Source organism: Miniopterus natalensis, chromosome 10 (genome assembly GCF_054644295.1).
Source record: "Miniopterus natalensis isolate mMinNat1 chromosome 10, mMinNat1.hap1, whole genome shotgun sequence".
In the NCBI taxonomy this organism is placed as follows: domain Eukaryota; kingdom Metazoa; phylum Chordata; class Mammalia; order Chiroptera; family Miniopteridae; genus Miniopterus; species Miniopterus natalensis.
In genome coordinates this window covers 81,979,229-82,002,543 of record NC_142090.1, presented here as the reverse complement: position 1 = coordinate 82,002,543, position 23,315 = coordinate 81,979,229, and the positions used below count along the sequence as shown (strand labels likewise).

At 56.2% G+C, this 23,315-nt stretch overlaps 1 protein-coding gene across 1 annotated transcript in view; it reads right to left on the bottom strand.

Annotated features, from left to right (window-relative positions):
- Window positions 1-6,696: 6,696 nt before the first annotated feature.
- Window positions 6,697-23,315, bottom strand: part of VOPP1 (VOPP1 WW domain binding protein) — a 28,741-nt gene continuing 12,122 nt past the window's right edge. The window contains exons 2-5 of the mRNA XM_087821442.1: window positions 15,213-15,271; window positions 9,287-9,364; window positions 8,425-8,561; window positions 6,697-6,966 (exon numbers count right to left, since the gene is read on the bottom strand). Coding sequence (XP_087677568.1) covers window positions 6,776-6,966; window positions 8,425-8,561; window positions 9,287-9,364; window positions 15,213-15,271 — 465 coding nt within the window. The 3' untranslated portion in view covers window positions 6,697-6,775. The remainder of the gene's footprint in view (window positions 6,967-8,424; window positions 8,562-9,286; window positions 9,365-15,212; window positions 15,272-23,315) is intronic.

Below are 23,315 nucleotides of genomic sequence, written 5' to 3'. Positions count from 1 at the left end.
ACACGTTTGTTGACTTGAGAGGAGAGGGGGAGAGGAACGTGGATGTGAGTGAGCCATCACTCAGCTGCCTCCTGTATGCGCCCGACCCGGGACCAAACCCACAGCCTTGGGGTGCGCGGGGTGACACTCCAGCCACCTGAGCCACCCGGCCGGGCTCCCCTTGGTGTTCCTGAGAAGCTGGGGTGCCTCGCAGCTCGGGCCCCCGACCTCAGCAGGGTCCGGGTCTTTGCTCGAAGTCCCCTGGGCTCCTTGGGGTCCTGGCGAGTGGCTGCAGGACGTGAGGGACGGCAGTCAAGGAAAAGCCCCTCGTGACCACGCTGTGGATGGGGCAGCAGCAACGGGCATGGGCACTTCTCGGCTCACTCTGCGCTACTAGAGCAGGTGCACCTCCATCCCATATCGTTCCCCGTGTTGTTTTAAGTTCAGTGGATAAAATTCCAGAGGGTGACAAGCAGAAAGTCTTCCCCTGGTCCTCTGTCCCCTCAGAACTCCGTCAGTTACGAGTTTGGGATCAACACAGTTCCTGCACTTTGTCCGCTGTGTGAGCGATGACAGCCTCGCGTGGGGAAATGTGTTCGGCATAAGGCGCTGGTCTTCATTTATGCCCACGCGCAACTGTCCTACCGAGAACCTGTGGTACCTGACGTTTATTTAAAAGGGGCGCCACTTTGGATTAGCGTGCACTCGGTAATTCTGAAACAGTCCCGTGTTTAGGAGGGTTTCTCCCGTGGGAGGGTTGGTCTGGAGCTTGTCATCTGGCGAGCGGAGGCCGGGTCATGAAAGAAGCAGGTCCGGGTGCCTGGCCCTTGTCTAGATGCTCATCGGCTGGTCCCCCCTCCACTCCTCCCTCAAAGGAGGAAGATTGACGTAGAAGACGAGTCTCCACACCCGGGCTCCTAGGGTGCGGCCCGGCTGACGCTGACGTGGCCCATCTCTAAATGGTGCAGGAGCCCTCATCACAGACACTCATTTCTAAGTCACCACCGTTTCCTTTCACGTTGGGTTGACCTCCGCGATCGCAGAGCCTCGTGGCTGCATTCTAGCAGCTGTCCTGGGCCTGCTCACCGCCTCTCGGGCGGCCCGGGCTGTCACCTGGAGGTGATGCCGTCACCAATGAGCTGGGCTCAGCCAGGTCACTGGCGATCCTGTCAGAGTATAGATGACACTTTAAAAGAGTTTTGTTGCAAAAGAGGAAAGAAATGGGGCCGTGGTGAGAGAAATTGGATCAAGAAAATACTTTTTTAAGTTCAGAAAAATAGCATGTTTGTAAGTGCCTTGGGCGAGACCCGGTGGGCAGCTGTTGAAAATGTGACAAGGACCAGAAACGAGGAGAGGAGACGGGAGCTGCGCCTGCACACAGGCCGGCCGGCCCAGAGCTCGGGCGAACCGCGTCCCTGGTTGGCAGATGGGCACAGACGCAGGTGGGCGTGGAGGTGGTGGTGGGAGCGGCGAGTTCTGGCTTCTTCAGGGTTCTCGGAGGCAGCATCTGCCGGGCAGAGGTGTCGGAGGAGGTGCGGGGACTGGGAGTGCAGGAGAAAGGGAACGTCGCCGGGAGGGAGGGAGAGTGGATGAGCTGTTCTCAAGTGTCGGGTGCCCAGCAGCCACTCGGAGGGTTTGTTTAAACGCGGGGTTTCTGGGCTGGGTTGATCAAGTAGGTCTGGGTGGGGCCTGACGTTTCCTCTCCAGTCACAGGGTGGTGCTGATGCTGCTGGTCTGGGGACCTGACATGTCAGGAACACATGCCCCTGCTTCTCCTGGTTCTCTGGTCACCTTAGAAAGGCTGGTCTGGACACAGGGTGCCTGGCACGATGGCATCCGGGGCCCATGTGGTTGTGGACATAAGGGAGACCCACAGCCTGGGGCCAGGGCTTGGGTAATGCCCGGGTGGCTCCTGCCGTCCTTGCTGTGGGCTCAGGGCTCATGTACTTTCGGTTCTGCCTCCCAGGGTGGTTGGGGGGGATGAGATGAAATAACCCAAGTGAAGAACCGAACACCGTGCACATGTTCACAAAGCAAACGTGACCTTCACTGAAGTGAGGGGTTAAGTGATGACCTCAGATGATGCTCGAGGGGAAAGGGTGGCAATGGGGACCGGCTGACTCTGCAGCTCGCACTCCCTGGGAGCAGCAGGCCGGCCCCACCCCCAGGGAAGGCAGCTTTCATGGTTTTTTTGTGACTCCAGCCCCATATCCCCGTTTTTTTCTGGAATCTCAATCCTCAGGGAGCTGCCTGCGCCTCCCACTTTGGTGCCGAGCTTCAGCCGCACACACCCACAGACGGCCGGCTCTGCCAGGGAGCCGCGGTATTTCATTTAAAATCAGCACATTCTGAGTCATCGGTAACGTTTCCCGTGGCCTACTTGAGGGCTACAGCCAGTGACTCCCCATTCTTTATCCTCGGCTCTCCGTCTAACGGGTTAAGCTCCTGAGAGCACACCTCTAACGCACAGTATTGAGTGTTGAGCGGGGCGCTGTGGGAACCCTTGGCAACCCCGTTGCATTTGGCGGGCTCAGCCGGCCCTCACAGAAGCCCCGCGGCAGCTTCCCTGACACAGCACCTGTGGGGCACCTCGGGGTGGGGGGCCGCCCAGGGTCATCCGTCCACCTGGTAAGCTGCGGGGCACAGATCCCACCAGACCCGAATTTACAGAAGTAGCACAGATGCTTCCAGGTCAAGGATGCACACGGACCTAACTCCCACTCTCGGCGAAGGGGGAGGGCAGGGGAGGGAGATGAGCTATTAGAACGCGCGGGAAAGCGACCCCACAACATCTTAGTGCAGACACAGCGAGGGTGTGCTGCGAACCTAAGCGTTCGGTCGCGCACGGGAGCCTTACATTTCCGTTTTATACTGTGTTCAAACAAGCGTGGTTCTCGGGGCTTCCACCTACGATCTATCTCAAGGACCAGGATGTCAGCGTTACTGCTGGCCCCCAGCCAGCGAGCCCGGGCGAGGACCCTCAGCGCCACCCGGAGACCAGCAGACACTGCGTTCCTGCTGATGGAAACACACCCGCCACCTCCGAGCTGTTCCTCAAAACGGGGCCTGAGCTGATCACGCTTCTCTGTAGGACTGCCAGCGTACGCGAAATGCAGATCCCGTGGAGACGCGAACTGCAAACTCCACACGGTGGTATAGACAAAGACATGGTTTCTATTTTTATTTTTCAAAATATTGATTTCAGAGAGAGGAAGGGAGAGGGAGAGAGAGAGACATCAATGATGAGTCATTGATCCGCTGCCTCCTGCACGCCCCCTGCTGGGGTTCGAGCCCACAACCTGAGTGTGTGCCCTGACCGGGAATCGAACCCCGATCTCCTGGATCCTAGGGCAGTGCTGAACCACCGAGCCACGCCAGCCGGGCAGGACGTGGTTTTTTAAAAAGCAAAGAGAGAAAAAGGAGATAGAGATGTCTAACTGCAGAATCAGCTCAAAAATGCTCCTGTCCTGTTTATCGAGATCCCGAGTTGCTTTTCAGAGATAAGAGAAGAAAACGAATGTTGTGTAGCCAAAGCACGTGCGGAGGAGAGAACTTTGACCTCCAGCTGCCCGGGAACCGAAGCCTCGCCCTCCCCTCCCCAGTGTACGGAACCAAAGGGGCGCAACCGGAACTTGCAACACTGGAACCCGGAGAAGGGTGGGCTGTCCGGGAGGATCTGGTGCTGACACCCCTTAACCACTTTTCACAATTAATGACGTCAACAGTTCAGGTCCCAGTGCCTCCCGAGGCAGGGTGCCCTGAGAAACAGGCTTCAGGCTCACTGATTTCTGCAGCCAACCCTCGGCTTCCGTGGGAGACAGGTGGGGACAGGGCACCTCCACCTCCCTGGTGTCTAGGACACCTGCCACCTGCCCGTGGCCACCCCTGCTCAGCATACCTGCCAGGCCTCAGCGTGGAACCTTCTCTAACAGCTCTCATCTCCCCAGACGCCTCCTCTGCACAAATGCAGCTCCATCTGCTCAGATCCGTCGTCTTCTAGTTCAGAAACCTCTCAAAGTTTCTGTTCTTGCACCTTTGTGCCTTGAGAGCCACTATGGACTTTTTGAAGTTCCATGCGAGAGGCAGAAAAAAGCGAGCACTGGGGTTACCATCTCCGGTCATGGCCTCGGCCTCGTAGCCCATCGCTCTGGGGGAAGCTGAGGGCCAGCTGCGCTGCCCGGGTGAGGCGTGTCAAGCCCTGACTTAGCCACGGGCAAGCGGCCTGGCCTCTTCTGGCACATTTCCTGTCCTGTCTGAAGACGGCCCGTTACGAAACGCTGCTTTCCAGCGTCGTCTCCGAGATTGCTTCACCTGCAGCGCAGCTAACTGCGGCAGATACCCCTTCACTAGGCCAAGACACACAGTTCCTGGCCAGCGAAGCTGTCTGCGGTCACGGCTGCGGCCTGTGGGGAGCAGTGCAGGCCCCGAGCAGTGTCTGTTAGCTGCGGGTTACTCATTAATGCTGCCCCCGCCTGCCGCAGACCAGTTTTCCTCAGCCCGATTTTTAAAACGTGTTCATGAACCCAAACTTCTTATGGTCTCCGATAGCATCTAACGGCCGGTTCTCCCGAGACTGGCCGCGTCACCACCCACCCGGCCCCCACCTGGCCGAAGGCACCACCCGCTGCAGGCGCCTCCTCAGGCGGTGCTTCACCTCCGCCCTCTCCCGAGCCCCAGCCAGCCAGCCAAAGCACACGTCCAAATTCAATTTTATTTTGCAGACATAGGAAACAGGACCCTATCAAAAGAGAACAGAGGAGAGGAGCCGGGTGCTGCGGAGGAGAAACACGCAGGTCTGCTCCGAGTCTCCTCCCCGCGGACCCCACGGGCCAGGAGCACGGCAGGCCCGACCCTCGGCACGAGGACCTCCCACGCGCGGGGTCCGAGTCCTCCCGAGCAGGGTTCGTCCAGGTTCAAGGGAGAGCAAAACGTCTTACACAAACGCGGGAGTAGAAAACTGTGGGGCGCTACTGAACATCCAGTCTCGTAGGATCACTTGCTATCAAAAAGGTACACAAAATTTTGTCGTGGACACGTGAGGCCTCTTCACCCACCCACGTGTGGTCCAGGGCCCAGGCAGCTCCCAGTGTGCTCCGTTATTTAAAAAAAGAAAAGCAAAGGGACCAGTGGAAGTTAAAAATGCAAAACCAATGACCTGGAGGAAGGGAATGTTTCAGACCCAGGCTGTTGTCGTTTGTAAACAGCAAATGTGGTGCTTTGTCAACTCATTTCACTCACGGCCCCGGGTGCGGGAGGGCCCGCGGTCGGGGGCGGGAGTTCACAGGTGGCAGGAGGGTTCGTCTGCGCTCATGATGTTTCCCAGGCGCTGGTCGGGCTCCAGGCTTTTCCCGTGGAACTCCCCGGGAGGCTCCGTCTCCATCCTCACAGGACGTCCCTTTGAGCAGTCACGGTGGTCCCGTGTGCCCCCTCCAATGACGTGTCTCGATGCTCCAGTCCAGTGAGTCACAATTTCTCAAGAGGCTCTGATGAGTTCATTTCAAAAGTAGGCTCCCTCCACCCCCCACCCTGCTGTCCGACCACCACACACAGGGATCTACGTGCCTCGGCCACACTGCTCCGCTCCACCCGACAGGTCGCAGTCTGGGCTTAAATACTACACTGCGGTCCCGACTACACCGGGATCAGGACCTCCCTGCTCACCACCCGCAACCCCGGGGACGACCCTCAGCAATCCTGGGGAGAACCCACAGGATCCCACGGTGAGGCGGGTTTCTTGGCCAGGGTCTGCACCTCAAACCACGTCTTCTTGATTCGAATGTTGATTAAAGTTGTCGGTGAAACCTGTTCGGTACTTTTGGAAGAGATCTACCTGCAGTCCTGTCTTTGTCTTAGCAAGGTCCTCTTCAGGGCCCAACACGTGCCTGCCGAGATCACACTGGGCACACGCAGCCCTGGCGGGCCCGCCGTGGCTCAGCCGCTGGCCACACCTGCTGAGACGCCTTCTCTCTGAAAGTGTCCTTTACCAAACCCCACGGCAGAGCGGCCTGGGGAAGGGTGTGGAGACCCGAGAGCTGCTGACATTCAGTTGAGACACTTACTGGAATCAGACCTCAAAGGACAGGGCTCTACACACGTGTGGGAACTTCTATAAATGCACTAAAAAGGGGAGGAACATGATTTTTCCCAAAGTCAGACCAAGAGCTCCTAAAATGCAATGTGCCAGTTGGAGGCAAGGAGCCGTTTCCCATGAACTTAAGCACTTTCCTCTGTGATCTCCAGGTAACTGCAGGCATCCCCCGTGGCCTCGCTCGGATCCTCGGCGCCCCCCGCCCTGGCTGTGGGGAAGGGGCGCCTCCCTCATCTCGGGAAGTGATGGGGACAGAAAAGTGCAGAGTGGCTTGTAGTCCACCAAACGTCCCTGCAGCACTGACCGTGAGGGGCCTCATCCAGCCGACTGCCTGTGTGCGGGGCTCCCCGGCTGGTGGGGGATCTCCCCAGGGAAGGACACCTGGCCTCGCCCGTGAGCTCACCTGTGCCCTCCCGCGCACGTCGGCCCTCGCTCGCCTGTCCTGAGGATCTGGGCGTGCACCCTAAGGTGCCAACCCTCGGGGACCGTCCACACTCTGCCAAAGCACAAGCTATATCAGACACAGAAGGACACAGGGCGAGTTCAAACATTGGTCACCTAGAGAAAACTGGAGAGGGAGCTGTGCTTGCTTTGACGACATCAAAGAGAAACAAGAGGAACGTGCCCTTGGTGGCTCCCAGGCCATTCCGGAAGCGAGCACTGACGGAGACAGGGACGGCAGCCAGGGAGGCTCGGGCTGCATGCCCCCTACTTGGCCTTCACCACCTGTTCGTAGGGGGGCGGGGGCGTGTTGCAGTAGGAAGGCGGCGGAGGGTAGGCCACACTCCCGTGGGGCGAGTTGGGCTGGACCTGGAAAGCCATCGCCACGGGATTCCCGGCAGGATTCATCCCCGCTCCTCCGGGGTCGGTGTAATAGGGCAGCCCCGGCGGCTGGGCCCCTGAAAGACAGAGAGCGGATGTGAGCGCCCACCACCCGTCGCCCCAGAGCATCCCCGGGATGGCCGGGCCCTGGAGACCGCCGCCTGGATCAGCCACCAGCAGACAGGAGTCGGGCCCACACGCCCAGACACAGCGGGAGCCAGGACAAGGTGGTGAGCCACAGCAGGTCGCTGGCCTCGGGCAGCTCCTAACCTCCTGGGGTGCAGACGGCTAGCGGCACATGCTCGGAGGGAGGCCAGGTGACAGGAGGGACGGGACAGCAGCAGTATCAGGCTCGGGGCGAGGTGGGGGCTCGGAACTCGCCGAGGACCGGGTGACCCACCCCGGCAGCTCTGCAGAGACCTGGGGGGCATGTGCCGGGAACATGGCCAGCAGAGCTCGCCGCGTGCACTCGAGTCAAGAAAACCGGGGCCGCGAGGGCAGTCACCTCACAGGTATTGTGGCAGGAACCGGCTTCCTGAGCCCCCTTGGCAGCTCTCAGCCCTCGAGAGCCATCTGCTGAAGCTCAGTTCAGAAGCACGGCCCCCTCCTCTCCTTCCCACTGGCTGTGCAGACATCTGATCGGGGGGGTCACCCGTCATCCAGGTGAGCCCAGGTTCAGACAAGGAGACAACCCGTGGGGGTGCCAGCAGGGGGGGCTGGTGCATGGGTGCGCTTTGTTTGCCTTTGATGTTGGCGGGGGGGGGGGGTGGCTCTTCTCCAAGGTGACCCCCGTGTCAGCCAGGGTGCAGTGGGTCAGAGCTACGGGGGGGGGGGGTGCAGACTGGTCAGGGGACGGGAGCAGCTCAGTGGGCTGCAGGCAAAGGAAGATGTGTCCGTACAGGGGGGAGATGTCTGAGCACGTGCATAGGGTGCGAGGACAGATGTACAGGAGAGAGGAGCGAAGGGGCGATTAGAAGCTCAGTGAGGGCAGGGACCTTGTAAATCTGTTCAATATTTGGACCACACGCCCTGGCAAAGGGTCCGGGGCCCAGGAAGGCGCCCGATCCTTCCTGTGAAGTGGGCAGCGAGAAGCAGGTGGGCAGCGAGTGGGCAGCGGCCCTGAGGCGCTGCTGTGGGGGAGCAGGACCAGCGTGTTCACAGCAGGCCCCTCTGCACTGAGCGAAACCGGGCGCTTGCTTATGTAAGCGCTGGATTCACATGTCCTCAAAGAGCCGGTCACAGATGACAGCCAAATAGTGACAGAGCCAGCTGGTCGGGGATTCAGTGTGGCGGGAACTGTGACGCCCAGAAGCCAAGGGGACGCCAACCCCACCTCCTTGCCCTCCAGGGCTGGGACATGCCCCAGGTGAACTGGCCCTCAGGTTGGGAGGGTTACGGTGGACGGTCCAGTTAGGGAAGGGAAACAGAGGAACACGGCCTGACCTTTCCTTCCAGCACATTCCATGGGGGGGTGGTTAAAATGCTCACAGAGGACACCTGACGACAGGGAGGGGCCAGGACAGAGGGGCACTGACCTGGAGCCGGGTTCGGGGGCTGCCTGGTGTAGGACACGTTGAAGGCGGGCTCCTCGATCAGCGGCGGTGGGTACATGCGCCTGCGGATGAAGAAGCCGGCTCCGCAGCAGAAGAGGACCCCCATCATGAGGAGGAACCTGGGGGGACAGCACGGCCTGAGGCCCGGAGCCCACAGCTTCCCCCCTCAGCTCTGTCCACGCGGCGGGCACCGGAGGTGGCGCTGTCCCGGGGCTCTCGTCTAAAACTGCCCCCGGGCAAGTATCTGTTTAGACACCTGCAGGGCCCCTTCCCTCCAGAGAGCAGGGGATGGACCAGCTGCGGCCCAGCTGTCTGTCTGGAAAGTGAGGATTCGGCCGACACCACGTTGCGGTTCCGTTCCCAGTCGGGGCACACGCCCAGGCTGCGGGCTCGGTCCCCAGGAGGGGGCGCGCAAGAGGCAGCCGATCGAAGTCTCTCGCTCACATCGATGTTTCTCTCTCTCTCCTCCTCTCCCTTCCTCTCTCTCTAAAAACAAATCAATTACAATAATCTTAAAAACCAAAAAAAAGACGGTCAGCCTGTGTCATTTCAGAAACTGGCCAGGAGCTGCTGAAGGAAGCAGCTGCGGCCCAGCCACCATCCCAAAAAATCAGCCTTTCTCCCCGGCCACGGGCCTGCGGAGGCGGGAAGGGGCTTCCTGCCCCTCTGGGAGCAGAGGTGCTACCTTGAGGCCAACCGAACACACCTGCCTGCTAACCAAAGCAGCCCCAAGACTGTGACCCCGGGAGCGGTGACGCCACTGTGACGCCCACAGCGCTGGCTGTGGGCCGGGCCCCTGTGGGAGGGGTGCAGGAGCGTCCAGACAGGCAGGGCTGAGACCTACCAGAAGTACCAGAGCCGCTGGATGGAGAGGGCCCGCACGCAGCACCGGGACCCGCAGCAGTCCTCGTAGGGGCGGCATCTGAGGGGAGAGGGCGCAGGTGGTCAGCGGTCGGTCTCCGGGAGGGCCAGGCCCATCATGAGATCCCAGCAGATTTCAGGACAGAGGACAGAAAGCCACAGCCGCAAGTCACAAAACCAGCCACGCTGACCACTGTCCGTCAGGTGGCCGAAATGGAAGGGCCGAGGCGGATACGGTCCACGCAATGCAATTCAAAGCACCACACTTCCTGCACGCGCCCGTGGGCCCAATCACGACAGCTCCTTCCCCGGAGGCGCCAGGGCCAAGGAACGCATGACCCCTGCCGGTTCTGCCACGGGCCAGCACCGACGCCTTGTGGGTCCTGCACTCACATCGATGTTTCTCTCTCTCTCCCTTTCCCTTCCTCTCTCTAAAAATCAATAAACTATTTAAAAAATTAAATAAATAAAAAGGGCAATAGAGGGGCCCGTGGAGGAAAGCCCAGTGAAGGAAGTGCCCCTGCGCCCCCGTTCCACCCTGCGCATCCCGAAGCAGGAGAGCTGACCCTGCTCAGAGGGAGGTCTCCGTCTGGCCCGGCTCTGATGTGGAGCCAGGAGGGAGGGCACAGAGCACCGCCCGATGGCCGCAGGTGCCTTGTGTCTCGGGGCCCCTGGGACTGGTCTTGGCTTCTCCAGCGCCAGCAGGCAGGTCGGGCAGCCGGCCAGACACTGGCTCCACCAAGCCTGCTCCTGGACCCGGCTCTGACACCTGCAAACACTTCCCCCACTCACACATTAAGTATTCACAGCGGAGGGTGAGCCAGGAGAGACACAATCGACCAGGGCAAGGTGAGTACTTTATAAAAGAGGCTGCACACTCCAACGGGACACTTGGGAACGGGGCCGGGAAACGACCTGGGCAAAGCCACAGGCAGAGCACGCGGCGCTGGGAGGAAAGGCCGCTGCCCAGCACCGGGCACACACTGTGATGGGCTGTGGGGTGGGTGTTGGGGTGGGGGTGGGGGTGAGGGTGGGGGTGAGCCAGGACCTGGAGCTCCTGCAGGGCGGCCCTGCCCACCTCGTCTTCATTCCCAGGGTCCCCACTGGCTCCCTCCCTGCCCCTTTAGCAGTGGCGTGGGAGTGACAGGTACTCCATGGACGCCCGACGCCGCTGGGTGTATCCATTAATTCTGTTATAATTCAGTAACTCACGCACCCATCTTTCCTTCACACGTGAGCAATCGCCTTCCACGCATCTGTTTCCACCGAGCTGGGCAAAGCACAAGCACGTGGCTTTCCCCGAGGCTCTGGGCCACTGGCTTCAGCGGTTCCCCCATTCTAATTGTCTTACAAAAACGTAGCCCCCGTTCGCTGATAACAGTAACGCTGGAGTGAAATTTGAGATCATGCAGAGACACGGTGACAAATGAAACAGAACAGAGCCCGGAAGTCAACCCTCACAGGTGCAGTCAACCAACATTCGACAAGGGAGCAAGGACACCCAGGGGAAAGGGCAGGCTCTTCCACAGACGGCGACGGGCAACTGGACAATTACAGGCAGAAACATCGAGCTGGACCCCCATCTCACACCACCCCCCAAAACTAACGTACAGTGGATTAAACACTGAAACTTAAGACCATAAAACTCCTAGAAATAAGCATGGGCGACGAGGAGCCCCTCGACGTTGATGTTGGCAATGACTTTTCGCTACCCTAATAACAGAGGGACGTGACTTTTTACTTTTCAGGACCCTTGCCGTCATGGTGGGGAGAGAAGAGAGGTGGGAGGGGCCCAAACCAGCAGGCCTGAGTGACAAGAACAGGGCTCGTCTTCTCCGTCAACCCAGAAAGATTTCCAAACTAGGTCATAAATCAGCAAAGGAGTAAGGGAGCAAATAGACTAGTACACAGCGAACAGCAAGGACCTCCGACTCCTGCAGCCCCGGAAAACCCGGGAATGGTTCATTAGCGAACCTACGAAACGACACGAGAGAGATCGTTTCCACGAAGACAGGGCTGAGCCCCACTTGCATGGGAGCGGAATCAAGGCAGTAAAGCTTGGCAGGAAAATTCACTGTTCCACGAAGAACCGAAATACCTGCTCCCCCTGCTCCCCCACACCCATTTTTCTTCCACCTGACAACTCTGGAACCGGACTCCGAGTCTCCGCTCTGCTGCTTTATTTCCCAGGTTCTGGCTTTTTGTAGCAGCAGTGGAAGCTTCCTGCCAAGACTCGCTGGTTCCTGGCCTTGGGCGCCTGGCCCAGAGCCCCCCTGCCTGCCAGCTGCACTGAGACGGCTCCCGGCTCCGCCCTCCCTGCCGAGGTCCCCGCCGTCGGGCTGCGGAGCCCAGATAACCCAGGTCGGTGAAGAGATGCCTCTAAGAAATCGCTACGTCCAGGGAAAATCCTGAAGGCCAGGAAGACCAAGGAAGCCCTACAAAGCGGTCCCTAGAGACACCAGTCGCGGTGGGGTTGACGTAAAACAGTAGGTACAGCGGATGGCAGAGGAACTGAAGCAATTTTTTAGGAAGGAAGTTGGCACTCGTGTGATGGTCCTGTGACCAATCTCACTGACATCCTCAGACAGTGGCGGGCGTGGCCTCACTACCTCTCTGTTCTTTAAGGAAAGAACCACCATGGAGCTCAAGGTCTCCGAGCACCCGCGGGTCCTGGGGAGACTTCTGTTGACAGGTGACCTCTCTGAGATGGGCAGTTCCAGGTGGACCGCATCAGAACAGTATGTCACGTTTACCGCCCTCATTTCTTTGTCCGCAGGACACTGATGGTAGGTTATGCTGATGAAGTTCGGCCTCGCGTCTCATGCTTTTGGCCGACTTTCTGTTGTGACGTGGACGTGGTGGGCCACGTTCTCACGTCCCCAGTTCCCCTTTCGGCTGCAGGAGTAGCTCTCATCGGGTGATCCAGTCCCTCTTCCATGGCTTGCTTTTCACGGTCTTCCAAATTGGAGCTGTAGGTTCAGGACCAACATGTGTTGTGTTAACAGATATGTCCCACGCCACCAGCCTCCTGGTGCGTTGTTATATTCAGAGTCGTTTGATGATGTGGCCGGGCCCACTGATTTGTAGGAGAGAATGTGCCACGGGGACCGCATTCAGCTAAGGAGACCTCAGGCGCTGTCCAGCCCCGAGGGTCAACCAGGACTTGTGTTTCTCGTTTGCTCCCACCCCGCCCCCTGGGACAGCTGGCCCGGGTCGGCCGCAGGAACACGGGGTTTGGTTGCCGCGCAGTTTTTTTGCACAGGGGTTTGGCTGCTTCTTTCATGTGTCCCACACCTTTGCGAGGCTCTGCGCCCCGTTCAGGAATATTAAACGGGCCCTTGGGCGCTCGTGTCCGGTCCTGTGTGTATTTAACTCCGTCTGCCCGGGCATGCGGACGCTCTCACTTGTTCTGCCTTTTTGCGCTGTTGGCTCAATGCCTTTGCTCAGACGCTTCCCTCTGGGGGGCGGGATGTTTTACAGGGACTGGTGGATCCCCATGTCCTACTCCAGCTATTCCAGGCCCCGGGTGCAGCGGCCCGGGACGGGCCATGTTGCTCCGCCTACAAGGACGTCCTCTGTTTGCTCACTGAGGAGCCTCGGGCCGGCTGCCAAGGGAGGGCTGCCGCCTGCTGAGGTACGCGGACTCGCGGGGCCGCTGCAGCTTCGCCCGGGCTATCCGTGCTGGTCACGCTCTTCACGTGGCTCCCGCTCCACGGCGAGGGCAGCCAGAGAAGGCCGGTTTGGGAAGTTACAGCGCGGACCCTCCCTCTCGTGACCATGGGGCCATTCTGCGCTTTCGTCCTCAAGAGCGGCAGGCACGTCCGCTCTGCCCTCCGAGGGCCCCAGGCCGCTGGACTCTGTCCGGCCACGTTCCTGGGCTTGTCTTGTATTTTAAAAGCACGTGCACCTGTTTCCTTCCTTGACCCTGAATTTGAGGCCGGCGCCTGTTTCCGGCTGATACTGAAGTTACCTGTGTTATCTGGACCACTCCAGGCTCGACAGGTGCTCGCTCCACTCCCAGGGCACCTGAGCTGAGCGGTTAGACGCTTCTGGAATCTTGAGCAGAGCTTGTTTTCCTTTTGAGGAGAAGGGAGGCTTATACCTGACGTAATGACAGGTTTTTACGGGGTCATATTGGCTTAAGCCTCAGAAATTATATCTGTTTTGTTTCTTGACTGTCTAATTAGAGACAAAACATCATGTCTTCTTGGCCACGGAATGAGCCAAAACAGTATGAAGAAACTGTTGAAATAAACACCTCTGGCTTAGAAATGCCTTTCGAGCACGCTGTTGGAATGTATGCTAATTAACCATGCAACTGGGGGGGGAAGAAAATATTACGGATGCTCTGCTATTTCTAGTAGAAAAAGAAAATACCTCTTCTCCAAAGATAATCTAATTACACATCCTAATTTGTATTTTTTTACTCAGCCTGCATTATTTTGAGAAAAGTCTGGTTCTGCTCAATTTTCACCTTGTTTTCACAGTGGAGGAAACAAATGGAGGAAAAGTCTCTGTGAAGCGAAATCGTACCTTTTGCCTTGAATTCTCGAGTTTGCATTCCTAACGGGACGCACTGAGAGGAACAGAAAGGGCGAGAGAGAGGAGGCAAGGGGAAAAAGCAATATTCCCTCTGACAACTTCCAAAGTATCTGTAGGAAACACTTGGGGACTCAGTCACGTTTCAATTATTTTATCAGCAAAAACCAACTTTTGTTTAAAATTTAAGGTCGTAATTTCTTTTAACTTATTTAGAAGTGTCCTTTGGTGCAGTTATTTTGTTTTCTAATAAATACTGACTTTAATTCTTTTGCAGACAAGTAAGTCTGTAACTGAAGTATTGACCACCTACATTAATGTTAAAATGATTATTAAAGAGTCAGAAGCTGGGCGGGGGGGAAGACTCCACTATGCGGGGCATTCAGGGTTCCTGCTTATCAACACCAAGCCCAGGCAGGAAGCCGGCCCCTTCCCCGGCCTCCTCCCGGCTCCCAGCCAGGCGGCCTTCCTCCTCCCACGCGGGGCTCTTCAAGATCAGAAACTCCCCGAGAATAACTGGTAAGAAGAACATACATACTGGCTGCCTAGCTGGTGTGGGTCAGTGGTTGGGTGTCGACCCCTGCACAAGAGGTCACCGGTTCGACTCCAGGTCAGGGCACGTGCCCAGGTTGCGGGCACGATCCCCTGAGGCAGCCAACTGATGTTTCCCTCTCATTGATGTTTCTGTCTCTCTCTCCCTCTCCCTTCCTCTCTCTCTAAAAGTCAATTTAAAATCTTTTTTAAAAAAATAATTGATAATCTGGGCACCTCGTCAGGTGGCTCAAGAACAGCCAGCGACTAACACAGCACCAATAAAACACGAATACAAATACGGGGGAAAGCAGCGATGCTTTCATTAGAGAAGACTGGCAGGCACCGAGGGCGCAGGAAGAGCCGTGCGAGGCTGTGACCGTGACCGTGACCGCTCCTGCCTGGGGCGCGGCCCCCGGGCCAGGTGCCCTTCGCGACCACGTGCACACACACAGGCACAGCAGCTGCGCTGGGTTGCTTTTCCTGCTCAAGTTCAAAACCCCACTCCCCCTACCCTTACTCCCTCGGCCGAGGGAAATCCATATGAACCAGCATAATGTTGGCCTTGCTCACACGTCTTGCCCCTTTGACCCCTCGAGTGTGAGCTCACATGCCCCTCGGGACACAGCACCGGTACTCCTCCCGGTCCCCAACGTGACTGGCCCGAGCAGGCTGTGTCCTCAGGGCCATCACCTGGCGAGCAGAGGCAGGTGAGCCCGGGTGAGGGCCTCCCAAGACAGGGCTTTCTCCGTCCCATAGCCAGTCCTGGTGAAGAATTAGAATTCCCAGCCCAAGAGCTGTCCACAGAGTGAAACCGGCAGGAAAGCGCAGATACTCACATGTAGTATGTTGGGTAGAGCCCTTCAAAATACCAGCAGTGTTTCTTGGCCTCTGCGCACTGCAAAGAGAAAAAGGGGACGCTGGTCACCGATGGGTACCCTGCTCCAGGCGGGGACGGCCGCACAGGACACAGGACGGGAGAGGGCGGAGCCGAAGGCGAGCAGGTCATTCCGGGGAGACCTGCCCCACCAGGGCTTTTTCTTTCTTTAAGCTTTTTAAAAGGGAAAAGAAACTTAGGAAAACAAATATTTCCTTTTTATCTTTCTAGCCTTTCATGTGTCTAAATGCACGGAGCGTAACCAATTTATGAAAAAGGCAAATTAAAGACAATCCATTTTTAAATGTGCACGATATTCAGGTACCTAAGGAATGTGGGCAATAAAGTGTCACAAAGATTTCCACACACACCCCCCACTTCCATTTTTGTTTTTTTTTTAATCCACACCTGAGGATATTTTTTCGGTTGCTTTTCAGAAAGAGTGGAAGTGGGGAGGGGGGAGAGAGACACAATGTGAGAGAGACGCATCGATTGGCTGCCTCCCCATGCACCCCGACTGGGACCAGGGATCGCGCCGGCAACGGAGGTGCGTGCCCTTGGCGGGAACTGAACCCAGGACCTCCAGTCCGAGGGCCGACACGCTAACCACTGAGCCAAACTGGCCAGGGCCCCATTTCCATTTTTGAAAGCCATTTCCCACAGTTTTCACATTCCTAGATCTTCGTATTTCAGAATATTCTAAAAGCCACATCCAAGTCACGGATCCCCTAGGGGGGGACCAGTGTCCGCCGGACTCGAAGTCGGGACTCACTGTCCCCCCTCATTCCCAGGGGTGAGAAAGAGGGAGAGGAACAAAGGAGGGCCACAGAGCCCCGGTGCTTCCCAAGGGAGTCAGACACCTGACATTCGGGGGGCAGGCAGAGCAGGCACAAAGCCACCGAGGGACCTGACTCTCTCGCACAAGTGACAGCGAGCCCAAGGCACCAGCCACTGGGCAGAGACGCTCCGGCCTCTCCGAACCGGAGTTTTCCAAAATCATTCCACTCGTGCCATCTTTTGTTCTAATTCACAACTTCCCACCACCGTGGTCCAGCTCAGCGACCCCGGGCGTGTAGATAACATCTCTGAAACAACGCAAAGCCACCAGCAGCAGGAAAATGGGAAGGCACAGGACAGCAGAGCTGCCTGCAAGCAAGGCGGGGGCCAATTACCCCGCCGAGCCCCCACTCCCCGCCCTGCACCCCCAGGGCCGCCCCCCCTAGGCCTTTCGGGCAGGTGTGTCGCGATGCCCCCCAGTCCCGGCTGCCTGACAGGATCAGGACCAGACCCCGATCGAGAGCCCGATGCCCAGGGCGAGGCGGGTGCAGATGTCACACGGTCCACCGGCTAAATCAGACGCCCTGTGAAAAGGGCGAGAAACACTGGGGGTTTGGGGGTTTTTTTGTTTTGTTTTGTTTTTTTAATGGATCTGTATTGATTTCAGAGAGAGGAAAGGGAGAGGGAGAGAGAGAAGCATCAGTGATGAGAGTCACGGATCGGCTGCCTCCTGCGCGCCCCCTGCTGGGGATCGAGCCCGCAGCCCGGGCCTGTGCCCTGCCCGGGAATCGAACCCCGAGCGCCTGGATCCTGGGTCGACGCTCAGCCGCTGAGCCACGCCGGCCGGGCTGTTTTGTTTTTGTTGTTCGCGCTTTAAGACACTCGGACACACTCAGGCAGCCCACAGCAACCCAGTTCTATGAATGGAAAATGAGTTTAATTTAGACACCGTGAGTTCCTGCCCCGTTCAAGAAATGAAGTTCAGGCAGCCGAAGAAATCCATTTATTTTGGCGAGGAAGAGCAATTTCAGGTGTCTGCCCCAAATAACAATTCATTTCGCCTGAGTCTCCTGTGATAAACCGGGTCTTCCTTCAAGGAGGCCTTTTAAACGTCTCCCCTTCACTCTCCATCACCGCCAAAGACAGGCGCGCGTTCTCGAACCTGGAACCCACGCTCCGCACGGTCCCCCGGAGCCCAGGGGCGTCGGGAGCTAAGTCTGAACCCTTCCCGCAGCAGCCAGGACTCAGTCCCACAGCCCCGGGGGGGGCACGACTCCCAGGGGTGCAGGTGCAGGAAGACCTGGCCCGCCCACAGCCGCCCACTGTGGGGTTTCCCTCTATTTAAACGGTTCCCTGATCGGGGGCAGCCATTCGTCTGAGACCACCCCCACCCCGATCTCACCTCCTAACGCTGAAGGTAACAACGAAAACGACACTCCCATACTGCTTTGAGGATTTCCCGTGGTTAGTATCAGGAACGCCGTTTCGTAGATTAGGAAGAGCTGGGGCCCCACGCGGGTGCCCTTCCGAGTCGCAGCTTCTTCGTGGTGGCAAAACCAAGCGCCCTGGGTGCTGTTACCGAGCATCCTCAGAGCCGGGGTGCCGCCCAGGGCTCTGGGTGAAGAGCAGCCCCTCCGTGAGCTCGCAAGGGACCACCCCTCCCAGGTGCATCGTGGAGGCAGGAGGCGCCACCAGCTGCTGGCTGCAGCGACCGTGGAGTAGAAACGCGCAGTTCATAAGCTACCGGCGAAGCAGATGCGCGGGACGGCGAGAAAGCGCCTGTCAGGCGCCGCTCAACCGAGGGAGCCTCACGTTGGAACCCCCGAGGCCTGTAAGACGCCGCTGCTCAGGGAAGGGTCCTGGTGGCCTGTTAGTCACGGACCAGGACAAGCACCCGCGTCGTTCGGGCCTAAACAGAGGCGTCCGCATTTAGCCAGCACCTAAATGAGCCCCAGAGAACAAATCCTCGCTGATCCCCAATAGGAATCCGCACATCGATGTAAACGAGCCGACATCCAGCCACACTCAGCACAGGAGGCCCCCGGAGGCCGCTGCCTGATACAATGGCAGGGTCCTTTCTCTGTTCCGGGTTAGAGAATCACGGCACCACTATTATTACCGTTATTATTGAGGGGCGGCCGTTCGGCCAGAACCCTGGACAGCGCCCTGGTTACTGAGGCTGCTCCAGCAACAGGAAGCCACTGACCTCACCTCTCCTACCAAATACTTTCTCTTTTTCAGTCGATGGGCCATCCTTTTTTTTTTCTTTTTTTTAATGTTTTTATTGATTTTAGAGAGGGGGGAGGGAGAGGGAGCGAGAGAGAGAAACATCGATCGGCTGCCTCCTGCAGGCCCCTTACTGGGGATCAAGCCTGCAACCCCGGCACGTGCCCTGACCAGGACTCGAACCAGTGACCTCTTGGTGCACAGATCATGCTGAATCCACGGAGCCACACCAGCCAGGCAGAAGACGGACAACCCTTAAGAAACCAGGGTGGTCATCTCTGCAGAGTGCGTGGAGCTACTTTCTGGGGTGGACATAAAACCCTGAAATTTATTTTTTCTTAACTTATTCACTTTTCCGACATTTCTGGGAGGATGGGTTTGCTCTCTTTAGGGAGAGTCTGGGAAACTCCCACAGGGACAAATGTAAGGTAGCGAATATTTAGAATCTTTGTTTTCAAGAGGCCTGGTTGGCAACGTTGCTTCCCTGAGCACTGGCTTCCTTGGGCAAAGCCTGCACAGCTTTGAGGGAACTTCAGTTATCTGAGGCTTTGGGACACTTGGGAGTTAAGAGCTAGGGTCCGAGGTTCAAAACACTGTGGGTTTCATCTAAACTCCACCCCTTCTTCTGTTCAGGGGTGGGGTGGGATGCAATCTTTAAATGAATAGCTAACTGCCAAATTAATGCTTCCCTAACACAGATAATCCCGCCAACATCTGGAAAGCACGGATCTTTATTTTACTTATTGTGGGGATAACACTAGTCAGTCTGTCCTGAGCCAGTAAGTTCATAATTTGCCTCCAAATGGTCAGAAGACCTCAGGAGGCTCAGCCTGGTGGCTTTGTCACGGGGGAGGCCCTGCGCTGCTCCTGGGAGCTGCTTTCACATCCATCGGCGCTGAACCTGACACGCACACCGTGGGAGCCCAGCTGCGCCCAGTCCCCCCACCCCGGGTTCACCCCCCTCGGCGCTGGGTGAGCGCAGACCCGCTGCTCAGCACCGGGGACAGAGGCAGCAGGCGGGACAGGCCATGCAGTCACAGCAAAAACCTGGGGAGAAGTGACAGGTAATTATCTCGAGGCCTCAGAATTTCAAATAACAGGAATGAGCATGCTTTAAACTCCTGCACTGGAATTTTAATCAGTTCCCTAAGTGCCAATTATTTCATCCTGGGCTCATGGACACTGTTTTCAGGAACACATCAGCTCCAAGGATCCTTGGTTTTTTTTAAGAAATAAGAGTACGAGGCGTCTCACAAGCACCAGTTATCAAAGGGAAGGAAGCAGAGAAACTCTTTCAAGAAACAGAAATGAAAGATGTTGCCGTGTTTGGCAGATGAAGCCACATGGGCAACGCATACAGGATGCCGGGAAGTAACCATCACCGACGGAGCACCGTCTACTAGCATCCGGAAGATTCTGGGGACACGCAGGCTACGAGACAGGACTAATTCCAGCTGGGTAGCCCTCGGAAAATCCCGTGAACTCTCATCACTTACTCTGAATATAGTCTCTTTGTCTGCTGTATCTGCTTTAGTTTTTAACAAAAGAGTCATACGGGAGATTTCCTCAAGTTCCCCAATGCATGAAGGTAAAATCCTCATTTCCAGGACATGAAAATTAACAGCCAATATTAAAAGGCAAACAATAAAGTATTGAAGTATAATAAGGTTAATATCTTTAAAGAATACACAGCGTATAAAATTTAATAAGAAAAAGATAAAAAGCCCAATAGGAAAAAAATAAAACAGGAGAATTCTTCAAAGAAGAAAATAGGTCAACAAACCTATTTTAGAAGATAACGTTCATTAGAAATGAAACAAACGTACATTGTAATGCTATGGTTTTATCTGTCAAACCCCGGTATCCGCTGTTGATGAGGACGTGAGGGAAAAGACACCACACAACGTGTGTGGAATATAAATGGAACGTCTCAGGAGGTCAGCGTTTCAGTTCCGATCAAAGAGCCTTTAAAATGTGCATCACCAACAGGGCTATGGCGCGTATCCCAAGGAAATGACAGTAACAACGGTGAGTGTTACTAAGAAATAGGAACTGGAAATAACCCAAAATTTCAAAACATGGGCTTGGCTAACAAATTAATAATACATCCAAAATACACACGAGCAGGCTTATCCTCTCAGATTGTAAAGAAATATGTAACAGTATCAGAACATTTTGCTAAGAAAAATAAAGCCAATAAAACAGTGTACCTAGGAGGGTCTGTTACCCACCATGGGAGAGAGGAAATACTATGGAGAGACAGGCACCAAGCCACTGACAATAAGTGCTCTTTTGGGTGATATTAGAGACGATTTTTTTTTTCGTTATACATTTTGGCGATCGGTCTCCAAGCTTTCTGTGTGGAACTTTAACATTTTGTTTTAAAGTTTCTATTAAACTTGACTTTAAAAAGCAGATCGCTTATGGCCCAATAAAGAGAGATAACTATAGAGAGATATTTAAATTGCGGAATATGATTGGTTAACCAAGTGAACATTACCCAACTAGGATTTAAGTAAAAAGTAACCGATGGGCCAAGTCTGTGAAATGTAACATGCAAGGAAAGGAGCACTGAAAACACAGTCAGCGCAACTTATAAACAGCTGTATTTAGAAAAAGCTGTACTTAGAAAAAGCTGTACTTATAAAAAGTTGTACTTATAAACAGCTGTACTTATAAACAGCTGTACTTATAAAATTTATATTTTACAACTGTACTTATAAAAAGTTGAACATCATGAAAAATGCTCATTTTATGCACTCACTTAAAACACATCGTATGTATTTTATTTTAACAATGAAAAAGTAAGTATATGGTCATAGGAGAAAGGACGGGACAGCACAGCCACTCTAACCCGCGGCCCGTCTGCGGATTCTGCCGCACCTCCCACAGGCGGCCTCCGTAGCTTTCACCTTAGGCGCTGTCTCACTGTCCAAAGAAAACTAAAATGATGGCGGCTGAAACCATGAAAGACCCCGCATCTGTCCCCCCAAAAAACCTTTCAGGAGCTATTAGGAATCGTACCTTAGAGCACCCCTCAGCTCTCAGCATCGCCGTGTACTGGTTCTCCAAGACGGAAATCAATGACAAGGGGACAGAGCAGTTCTGCCAAGAAGGCTGTGCTCTCTGCCCAGAGGGGCTGGCCCCTCAGTTACAATCACAGCCGAGGAGCCCAGAGCCCACGGGCGGGGGGGCAGGGGGCAATCGGAGACACCAACCTCTTTCCCTCTCAGAACAGACTTCTAAGCTGCTAAAAATACTCTGCGGTGCAGCTTTAGGGCACAGAAGGTCTTGAAATGAATGCGTGGGCTGCAGCCAAAAAGGTTTATAGGACAAATTTTTCCTAGTGCCCCGGACCATCACTCATTCAAAAGCTGACGACTGGGAGACTTAATTAGCGCGGCCTGAAGGCAGCGATAACAGATGGAAATGGCTGGGCTACTGTTTCTGAGGGCGCCAAATGAATACAGTCAACCTTGGGGGTGGGCCCAAGTCCAGCAAAAGCACTGAACCGAGACCAAACCTTTCAACGTGTTCCCTAAGGCCGGATCCAGGAGAGTCGCTTTCAAAGTCATGGCACAGAGCGGAGTGCCAGAGCCACAAGTGACAAAGGTCACCAGCTCAGCCCTGCAGACACCGGGTCTGTAGCTCGGGCACCTGCTGTGCTGCTATCACAGGAAGCGACTGAGGGCAGGGCAAGGTCAGCCGTGTCCGACCTCGGCACACAGTGGCCCCAAACCGGACAGCAGATCCAACCTCAAAAGACCACTCCTACCAGCGGGCCGAAAGATCCAAAACGTAACCTCCAGGCGCAGGAGAAAACATCAGCGTCTCGCCTTTATGGATGGAAATACAGACAGAGATTAATTAATAAGGCCCGGGGCTCCAAGAGCAAAAATGCCAAAAAACAGATGAGGGCTCCGCACCTTAGTGCCCCCTCCCTGCCCCATCAGAGTTGTATTTTAAAAGGAATGTGTGTAAAAGCACCAAGAAAGGGACTGGCCCCCTTTCCCAGGCCATTAAGAAACAATCACCTTCCAACAGCCCCCAGCTCTTCCCACTTCAACTCCTCCAAACCAAATAAACGAAAACCCAGCTCTCACGCCACCCACGAGAGAGCTTTCTCCCCAAATCCACTTAGTGGGTGAACTAAGTGCTGAGCACTCGGCCGGCGCTGGGCGGAGGCCTGGAGGAGTCGGGCCCTCGGCTGCCCACGTCTCCATTTCCCCACAGGCTTCCTCCCATCCTTAGCTCCTCTCCACGAGCCCAGGAGGAGGCCGAGCTCGGCCCTGGGGAAAGCGCGGCCCCAGCAGGGACGCTCACATGGCCGGGCCCCCAGAGCCCTGGGCTGCAAGGCCCCCCTTCCCCGGCTGCCGTGGCGGGGAACCAGCACTACTGCTCCACGCTGGAGACCCTGCTCCTGCGCATCTCACTGGGAAAGTGCTTCTGGACCATGACACGTTGCCGAGTATGTACCACAAACCAAGCGCAGGCGCCCTTCACAAGCGCCATCCCTTTCGCAAGCTGCGCTGTGTCCCCGTCCAGCTGTCATCTCTGACCTAGCGAAACCCTCGGCCCATCTCTAAGCGCAAGCAAACCTTTCGCCACGGTCCTTCCAGCTCCAAAGTAATACAGAGATGCAAAGAACAGGGTCAGCGCCCTGAAAAGAACAACGTGTCTGGGACTTTTTCTAACTTAACCATTCAAGTGTCTTCCCGAGATCAGAGCATGAGCCTTTCCCACCAAGCTGCACCCAGGCCCCACACCACGCATCACGTCCAACCCAAAGCCCCACAGGCCCACAGCCCAGCGGAGGGGCACTGTCAGCGCTGACGAGCTCACGGTTAGCGACAAGCACAACAGTCCGTCAACCAAACTTGCAGAAGACAGACACTTGCCCAAGAGTCTCACGGGGTACTGTGTTCAGCAGCAGAAAGCTAGAAACCACCTAAAGGCCCATCAAAAGAGGGCTGGTTCATGAAGCATCATCATTCACGCAGAAGAACACTCTGGCTCTACGGGGGTGCCGTGGGGGTGAGCACGCCCCGTACAGAAGCGCCTC